Below are 10,395 nucleotides of genomic sequence, written 5' to 3' on the forward strand. Positions count from 1 at the left end.
CATAAGGTAATCCTTATAAAGACTCGCACAATGAGGCAACAAGAATTCATCCTCTCATTACTTTAATTGGTCGTCTTGTTTATACACACATGATATGAATCATGTGCTATAGTGTGAATTTTCTTAAATGTCATTTTCAACACTATATAGATCTTAGTTTAGTCGCTACACCCAATGTCTAAACTGACTTTTTAATCATCTTCACACTTATAGGTATTTATCTAAAAAACTCACATTTGACATTCACAAGTTGTTTGGACATAGGGAATCCAAATCAGTCATTTTCAAATATATATTTTTATGACCTATCTTGATCGATTATCAAGGCAACATTTTATCTTTAATAAATCTTTTCTCGAGAAATTTGTCTCTCATTGGTATGCTCACTCAACACCACTTTTCTCAAGAATAATATTTCATTTTTGCTCGCTTTCTTAGCGCCAAAGGTAATTGCTCGTGTGAGGGAGCCAATCTCTATGACATTACAATTGTGTTAAGCTAAAAACAATGTGTATGCAATGAAAATCCAAGAATTTCGGGATACAAATTCAAATATGAACTAAACTTGAATTCATGGGTTTCGATGTTGTGTAACCAGTACCATATATAAGCTCAACAATTTATCAATTACAGTCTATGCAATCTAAAAGATTTAACATGTGTAAGATATACTTTTCTTGGAACAATCTTGGTCAAAGGATTAGTGACCATACAATTGTTAGAATTATATTATATGCTCATTTTTCTCTTGGAGATGAAATCTCTTAAAATATTATATCTAGTGTCAATATGTTTGGTTATCTTATAATCTCGGGATCATTTATTTCAACAAACAACTATTGCTCTGACAATATCGTTCTATTTACTAAAATTTGCAAATAATCTTCTTAATCAAACAATTTCTTACACAATTACTGAATAAACTATATAGTCAACCTCCGTTATGGATAAGGCTATGTATCTCTATTTCTTATCGCTCCAAGATATGGGCTTTTTTGGAGTGAGAAAACATAGCCATAATTTGATTTGAGTTGGTCTAAATTACTTTCCCAACTGGAATAAGTGTAGGTATTATCTCTTAGGACTTAACTAATGGTCGCTAAGATGTACCTATTATCATTCTTCTCTCATCTCATTCAAATGAAACCTTTTATCAACATTATCCCTATTAAGAAAAATATCCTCTATCAATGTAGTATCTCTTAATACAATTTCAGTTAATCTTCTAGTAGAATCCTCCCTAATGGACACATACCCTTTAGAGTGTTTAGCGTATCTGATAAAGATACATTCTTTTCTTCTTGGTCCTAGTTTTTCAAAGTCATGGGATAAACTATGGATAAAAATTACTAAACCATTAAGGTTGCAATTAATTAACTCAGGTTTTCTACCTAACCATAACTCATAGAGAGTGGAAGCAACTAATTTTGTAGGCACTCAATTAAGTATATAAACAGCAGTTAATGTCATATCATTAGAAAGTGATATCGATGTTTTGCTTGCACTATCATTGACCTAACCATTTTCAATAAAGTTTAATTACTCTCTTTCGCTATACCAGTTTGTTACGAAATTCTTGGAATTATTAGTTGCTATACTATTTGTTTTTCATTACTTAATTCCTCAAACTTTTCAAACAAATACTCAAGACTTTGGTAAGTTTTTAAAACTCTTATATATTTTGTCTATTTGTTCTTAACCTCAATTATATATAATGTCTAAAACAGTCTATTGCTTTTGACTTATGCGAGATTAAGCAGACAAGACCAAATCAAACATTATCATCAACACAAGCAATGAAATATGAGATACCTTCTCAAACTTTACATTCATAGGAAAACATATACCGAATTATATAAATTGCAAAGGAAGTTAAGTTTTTATAGTTTTGTCAAATGGTTTTCTAGTAGTTTTTTTAACTAGGCAATGCACACATATGGGTAGTTTTATTTATATGAAAATTCCTAATAAACTTTTATTGGCCAATTTATTCAATCCATCTTGGCCAAACATGCCCTAATTTAGCATGTCATATATTTGCATTCATATATATACATATAGGAGAAGCAAATAATGAAAAACTAACATTATCATAATAAAGGGTGGAAAACACCATATAACCATTCAACCAACAAAACAAATCCATAGAAATCAATTTTATTGCATTTTGACAAAACACCCAGAGGAATTCAAATTATATCCTAATTAAAGAAAAACAAGTACTTTAACCAAGATTCATCAAATATTTGGAGTATATTAGATTTCATATAGGTAAAGGATTCAACCACCTTACAAAACTCATTTGCATGTGTCTATTCCTCTTTTTACAGCTTTTTTGGTATTGCCTACATACATATAATTCACCTTCTTCGAAATTCGATAGAAATCCACTAAAGATCTTCTATGATAAGCTACTTGGTCAATGGCTTATGAGTCTATAATCCACGTAGGATAATACTCAGTAAATCTCATAGTACTAGAAAATAAAGTTTCGTCATTTTATATAGAATGAGACAATCATTTTTAGCTCTATTTATTCACTAGCAAAATAACTTTCATTACTTCTATTGCAATAATTCATCTTATTTTTGTCTTTTCTTCAAGTACTTTTGCCACTCTCCCATTTCAAATCCTTATTCATAATCTTTGAGTATTATACGACCTCCTTCCCTTACTTGGATTTAGACTTACTTTTGAAACTTGACTTTATAACGTATGCATGAGTACTAGGTCTAGCTACCTTAAAGGCATTTGTCCTCTAATTCTATATGGATAGAACTACTAACAAAAGTTCTTATATTTTTATTATGGGTCATATGCACCTTCATACGCTCTCACTTTTAGGAAAATATCACTCTATTAAATGAACCTTTTGTTCATTTTTTCAGGTTGCACCTAGCTGACTTTAGTTCTATTATCATATTTGACATTTAATCAAATTTAACAATCAATTGCCTTTATTTGGAGATTACAGTTCCTCCAAACCTTTCAATCAAAATCATACTTATGGCATATGTAATTGAGTATTATTGGTACTCATATACGAAAGCGTTATTCATGGAACAAGTTAAGATATCGCACGAAGTGAGTCTTGCTTCTTACATGCGTGATATGCATCCATATTATGTTTGTGTAAGGCACCATTTGGGTTTATATCCCTCATCAATCATGACTCTATCTTAACTTGATTTACAACCTCTAAGGGTTTTTGCTTATCTAGGATATTCTGCATTTTAAATGTCATATGCTAGAATTATCCCTATTTAACATCATTCTCATTCCAATAAGTCATAATGTCCTAGGATATTATGGTTAACTAGATCACAAAGACATATATTAGACACAACTTAATCAATGCAACCAAAATACACATCAATTATTGCAATTACACATTAAAATTTAAAATATTTTACAAAAGACACATAATCATAAGTTTACTATATTCCCAATCATCTTCTATGACACAAATGTTTGACATTTTAAAAATTTAATCTAATTGTGCCAATATTAATTCTGAATGAGGATTTTACTAAATTATATCAATCTCAGAATTTCTATATTTAATAAGATATATGATACAACAAATTCATCATTTATTATGACTATGACCATTTCATCAACCTGTATTGATTTCAAAGTCATTTTATCCATGATAAAGTCTCTATGAAAGTTGCGGTAAGTCAATCACCTCGTATTTCATTAATTTGAGAATAACATCAAAGAAGTGGATTTTATCTAATACATTACTAAGTATCGCTCTTTAGTAAGTTGTAATGTATCCGCTCAATCCTAAAAAGTTTTGAATTCTTATCTCAAACAAGATCATTAATTATGGGGCTAATAGTCATACATGAATATGATTAGACTATGTATTATTTCTTTTCCAATTAAGAAAGTGCAATAGATTATATATAGTCTAAACATGTGCCTAATCACATCATATACACAATGTGATAAACCTTAGTCAATAAACTTGTATGAATTAGAAACATGTATTTCGAAACGTCAATATGTGTTTTTGGGAGTCAAAATAAGGTATTACATGTCTTTGCTTGTTGTAGAACCCATGGAACACATTCCATATGCAAATCTGAGCTCTACACAACTTTCACACCATAAATAGTTTTTACGCACCTAAACAGGTCAGAAAATGTTGTTCACAAGCCATCATAAGCCAAAATAGGGTCTTATGCGCCTTCATTCATCGAGCCGTCATTGCACATGCTTCTATGCACCAAAACAGAGCCTACAACACATTTGTGCATCGAGATTGAGCCACATGTGTTGCCACAAATCGGAAGTTGATTCTCATGTGCATCCATATGCTTAAATGTGTCGATCAATAGTGATGGTTAACCTTTGATCGTTGATCAGTCAACCGACCCAAATGGACATTGATCGATTCAGTTAACCTAATTGGCTATGTGGGTTGACTTGTTGATTGACGATTTGACTAACCCATTGACCAATGGGTCGGACAATTGGGTTTCCCAACCTGAATTTTATGCGCCTAACTTTTGGGTAGTTTAATTGGTTATCTTTCCACCATTTTTCAATGACGAGACCATGATGCTTTTGTAGCCCACTAGTCGGACATTCTTCTTACACCAACGACGACTTCCAATGTCGCCAGATTCCAATGATACGACGACTTGAAGAACACATCATGGGTCATGGTTTTTGGCTTGATTTTCATTGATGTTAATTCGACTTGATTTCAATTTCAATGCATCCAATACAATTCCAAGCAACCATCCAACATGTTTCTCGTCACCAATTTTATGCAACTTTGGTCGAATTTAATTCATGCACAAAACGAATTTTAATAAAAAAATTTAGATTATGATTGCACAGAATATATGATTTAATTCACAGAATATATGATATATTCGTAACCTATGCTCTAATACTAATGTTGGAAATAATTAAACATGCCAAATTGAATTCTATAAATTATAGTAAACATAAATTTGTATACTTGGTTTCAAGTTTGCTACAAAGCCCATTTGAATATGGAGCGAAGTATTGATGTGAGTCATTTTCACGACCCCATTTGCCCACGTATTACATTCCTTTTGGGAGACTTGATGTCTATGTAATTTTTGGCTTTGTGTGTGGCAAAGAAGAGAAAAAACTCTTCTGTAAAACATTGCATTCTACTTGATTTGGAGCAGTTTGGATATTTAAATAGATGTTGAACTATCAATAACTCCCTTACACCAATTACCCTTGGTAGTTAAAGCAAAGCGGATTAGATTGACCGGTCATGGATGGACCTAAACACAATAGATAGGGTTGAATATAGAGGCAGAATATGATTGTTGTATTGATCTAATTCCAATTGAATATCCATGGATGTACAACAACAATTCAGAAGATGAATGGTAGGTATTCCACAACGGCACAGCTAAGGGCGACTATTACTGGGTAAAAATTCGTGATGGAGAAGAATGAGAGGGGGAACGAGAACGGAAGAAACAAAAAAAAAAAAGGTGGAGAACAGAAAACAAATTAATCATACTGGGATAATCTAGTAATTTTACTTGTCGGGAGTTAAAATAATGCATTTGTCGTTTATGGCTCTGGATGTTGGGTGGGACAGTGTGATTTATCCATTTAAGGGGTGAAAAAGTGTTCTTGAACCAAACTTTGGGTGGAACAATGAAATTGCTCCTATATGCATAAAAGCCGCTATATAGAACATAAATCATTTATAATTTTCAGTCTCTCTCTCAGTTTCTTCCCTAAAGATGGATATTGCTATACTGTCATCTATCATTTTCTCCTTTGCTTTTGCTACCATTTTAGCATGCCTTTGGATGGTGCTGGATCGGATTTGGTTCAAGCCAAAGAAGCTAGAGATGATGCTTAGAAAGCAAGGTTTCTCCGGCAACCCCTACAGACTTGTTTATGGAGACACTAAGGAGATGTTCATGATGACAAAACAAGCGAAAACCAAACCCATCAACCTCTCCGATGATATTGCACCTCGAGTCCTGCCATTCTTCCATCATATTATCAAGAAATACGGTTTGCCTAATGCCCCACTTGAAAATGATCCTTGTTGAATTAGTTTGCCTTTTTTTATTTTTTTGGGCCTGGCTACCATAGCTTAAATTGAAGGTTTTGTGATTTGCTTTGCTGGTTTATCTTTTCTTCCTCTTCAGCCTTTAACGTCCCATGACAAAATAGATTTTCTGATTTTTGGCTTTGGTTTGCTACAATAGTCATCATATGCAATTAATCTGATTAAGTAATTAATTAATTAACTATTATTGTTAAAAGTAATATTATGTGTATAATTTTATACACAAACAATAATATATTATTATATTATTAGATAATTAAAAATTAATTATAAAATAACACTCAATCACATGATAATATGTCGTTATTTATATATATGGTTTTGTTGTATCGTTAATAGTGTTATTTCATAAAATGATATGACTATTTATATAAACTTTTAATTATATAATTGAGTATATCATCGTCATATAATTAAATAATTTTAAATTAAAAATAAAATAATATTTAATTATATAATAATATTTTATATATATATATATATATCAAATTATTTATTAAAAAATATATACATATATTATATTACATATAAACATAGAGAAAAGTATTTTAAAGTAAGTTGAACTTTTCTAGAGTCGTGAGAGTTTATCTTTCTTGTAATAGTATTGCCGGCCACATTAATATTTTGAACTTTGTAATCATAAGACAATGTTGCTTGACTTCGGGATTATATATAAATGATACGCACAAAGATTTAACATTGATAAGGGTGATCATTGTCATTACTTGGTTGTCACGACACTTAATCTCATCCATAATTTAACCTTCTTTTTTATGCAAGTTAAACATACACGAAGGAAAATTCTAGGGCCTCCGATTTATGCAAGATAATGACATAGTAGTATAAGCCTCAATTGTTCTTTTAGTAATTTTGACTTTAACAAAGGTTAATTGTCCTACGCCATATTATTTTATTAAATAGTTCTATATAAAATCATGAATATAAATTGATATAATTTTATTCAATTATTGTCTCATTCTTTATCCGCTTTAATCAAGCTAACCTTTGTATACACAGTCCCTATTTTTCACTGGATGATATATCATTTTTGCATTTATAAACATTTACATAGAACTATAATTACATAATTAAATTTATCAGCGATTACTAGATATATACTTGCCATGGGAGCCGAAATTCTCTGCTTAATCGATTCTATTCTATAATTTTTATATTTATTTTATGAGTTTTAACAACTAATTTGTAAGGGAAATCTTGTCTAAATATAATTTTATATTTCAGGGAAAAATTCAATGACATGGCAAGGTCCAACTCCAGCCATAAGCGTCACGGACCCCAAATTGATAAGAGAAATCTTATCCAAATATGAAACTTTTCAGAAACCCAAGACCACCCAAATTTCTAAGTTGGTAGTGACAGGGATGTTGACGTACGAAGGTGAACAATGGGTTAAAGTCAGAAGGATTGCCAATCCAGCTTTCCATCTTGACAAGTTGAAGGTCTCATTCTCTCCACTAAAAATCATAAATAATATTGAGGATATATATATATATATATACACACACACATCTGGACATATTACTGAATTCACATCATTCTATGGTTCACATATTATTCGGGATAAGAAATTTGATATATTTGACATGTCTTTTTTTTTCCCCCTTTCTTTATAGGAAATGATACCTAAATTTTATTTGTGTTGCAACGACATGATAAGGAAATGGAAAATCTCAACATTGAATGAAGACTCCTATGAATTAGACGTGTGGCCTCACATTAAAGATTTAGCAAGAGATGTAATTTCTCGGACAGCATTTGGTAGTAGTTATGAAGATGGGAGAAAAATATTTGAACTTATAAGTGAACAACTTGATCTTTTATTTGAAGTTTTCCACTTAAGTCTCATTCCAGGCTGGAGGTAATCTGAATCAACTTAGTGTAACACTATCATTGAGCAATGTTATATATACATGCTTTTAAATACACAAATGAATATATACATAATCTGTCATCATGAAATTGAATGTTACTTTATTTTTAATTTAAAACCACTAAATCATTTAATAACATATATCAAATATGTACTCATTTATATACTCAAAGTGGATATATATAACTTTATTGTTATATTGTTTCAGAAATTGGGTTTGAAAAAAATTGAAATAGTAATTTGTTTTTAAAAAAGAATAAGAGTGAAAACGCTTGAGAAGAGCATTTTCTTGTTTTCAAAATTCTGCAGACTGAAAATCATTTTACCTAGCTCCACTTTCATTTTAATATTGCATTCGTAACAGTTCACATTTTCATAAAACTCTTGTAGTTATTACATAAATTGTTTATTAATTATTTGCAGGTTTTTGCCCACAAAAGCAAATAGAAAACTAAAAAGTAATTATAATGAAATGCGAGAGTTGATCAAAGGCATCATAAAGAAAAGAGAAGAGGCCCTGATAGTTGGTGAAGCAAGTAGTGATGATCTATTGGGTTTATTAGTGGGATCAAATCACAAAGAAATTCAAGAGCATGGGAACAAAGAAAGTGGAATGAGTCTTGAAGAGGTGATTGAGGAGTGCAAACTTTTCTATCTCGCTGGCCAGGAGACTACTGCAACTTTGTTTGTATGGACAATGATTTTGTTATGCATGCATCAAAATTGGCAGGAGCGCGCAAGAGAAGAGGTTTTACAAGTTTTTGGGAATAAAGAACCACGATTTGATGAGCTGAACCAATTGAAAGAAGTAAGTAAATATATGTATTAATTCGTGAGTGATACCCAAATGATGCGTTATCATATAATTGAGAGTTTTTTTATCTTTAATTTAAAATCACTCAATAATATGATCATGCATCATCTAGTTATTCAATAAGATACTCAAAACTAAGTATACATAGTTTTAATATTATACAAAATAATTCCTTGCATTTTTTGTTTTTTATAGTTGCACAAAATTCTTCAAGAGGCTCTAAGGCTATATCCACCAGCAGCTCAGATTGATAGAGCTACTACTACAGAGTGCAAATTAGGAGAAACCATTATACCACCTGGAGTTATACTTTCAGTACCGATAATTTTGGTTCATCATGATGAAGAATATTGGGGAGATGATGTAAAAGAGTTCAACCCAGATAGATTTTCTCAAGGAGTGTCAAAGGCATCAAAGAATGATCAGGTCTCATTCTTTCCATTTGGTTGGGGTCCAAGAATATGTATAGGACAAAATTTTGCATTGCTAGAAGCAAAACTAGCTTTAGCAATGATTCTACAAAACTTCTCTTTTCAACTTTCTCCAACCTATGTCCATGCGCCCGTTCGTGCCCCAACTATAAAACCACAGTATGGTGCTCCAATGATTTTACACAAAATTTAGTCTTTTATTTAATAACTAGCTTTGATACAATTTACGAACTAAATTTTACTTAATAATATGTATTTTATGTATGCACATCAAAGTTGGTAAAAACATGAAATAAAATAAGTTTGATCTTCAATTTTATCTTGTTAGGCTAAGCACTTCACCTTCTAATCTTGAAAGTTAGTTTGTTTCCAAATTGTTTCAAAACACAAATAAAAAATTCATATACAAGCTCATGGAAATGTCTTGAAAGAGAAAAAGCCCATTTGTCTTATCTAGGAAGCTTCATATTTTTAAGGAAAGTGCTCTAAAGTCAGTTATCTAATTGATGTATTTGCATTATATATAGGTTGTTCGTATTTTTTTATATTATGTTTATATTAATAAATTTAGTACAATACAGGGGTGTATATTGAATAGACATATTTACTAAACTTGTTAAAAGGATTTTATATAGATAGTAATTTTAATTTCTATGAAACACATCCCTTAACAAATGGTGGCACATGTGATCCTTCAACTTATGATCATTAGATTGTCTTGTAAATTGATTGGTATAGTTTGAAACTAGTTTAATGTAGTCTTCGAGATATGATTGTCAAAATAGTGGTGATTGACTATATTAGAATATGTATGAAGGCTACAGTAAATCAATTAAGGATTCATCATTCTCGGCTATAGTAGTAGATATCTCATAAACCTTTTAATAGATGTTAACAACCATTTAAATTTATGGCTATAATAGGATAGGGTTGTCACTAAGTCCAATGCTATTTAATCATTTCTGTAGAATCAGATAATACAAATTTAGGATAACCCAAAATAGACACAGCCTTTGTGCTTTACCCATAATGAGTTGTTGGTTGATAAAAGGACCGAATTGCATATTAATCGTATCATTAACAAGTTCTTATCTATTGTTGACACTTTTTCACTTAGGTAGTCATGATATCTCACTAGAGACAATCTTGGTTTATGTGAAGATGGTTGATG

General features: G+C 30.9%; 1 protein-coding gene across 1 annotated transcript; it reads left to right on the forward strand.

Annotated features, from left to right (window-relative positions):
• The first annotated feature begins 5,668 nt into the window (after positions 1 to 5,668).
• Positions 5,669 to 9,538, forward strand: LOC123207222 (cytochrome P450 CYP72A219-like). The gene is made up of 5 exons (XM_044624529.1): positions 5,669 to 6,030; positions 7,331 to 7,548; positions 7,723 to 7,967; positions 8,403 to 8,787; positions 8,989 to 9,538. The coding sequence occupies exons 1-5, from the start codon at positions 5,751 to 5,753 to the stop codon at positions 9,415 to 9,417; spliced, it is 1,557 nt and encodes a 518-aa protein (XP_044480464.1). The 5' UTR covers positions 5,669 to 5,750; the 3' UTR covers positions 9,418 to 9,538.
• The last annotated feature ends 857 nt before the right edge of the window (positions 9,539 to 10,395 follow it).

This window comes from Mangifera indica, unplaced genomic scaffold (genome assembly GCF_011075055.1).
Source record: "Mangifera indica cultivar Alphonso unplaced genomic scaffold, CATAS_Mindica_2.1 Un_0066, whole genome shotgun sequence".
NCBI classification, from domain to species: Eukaryota; Viridiplantae; Streptophyta; class Magnoliopsida; order Sapindales; family Anacardiaceae; genus Mangifera; species Mangifera indica.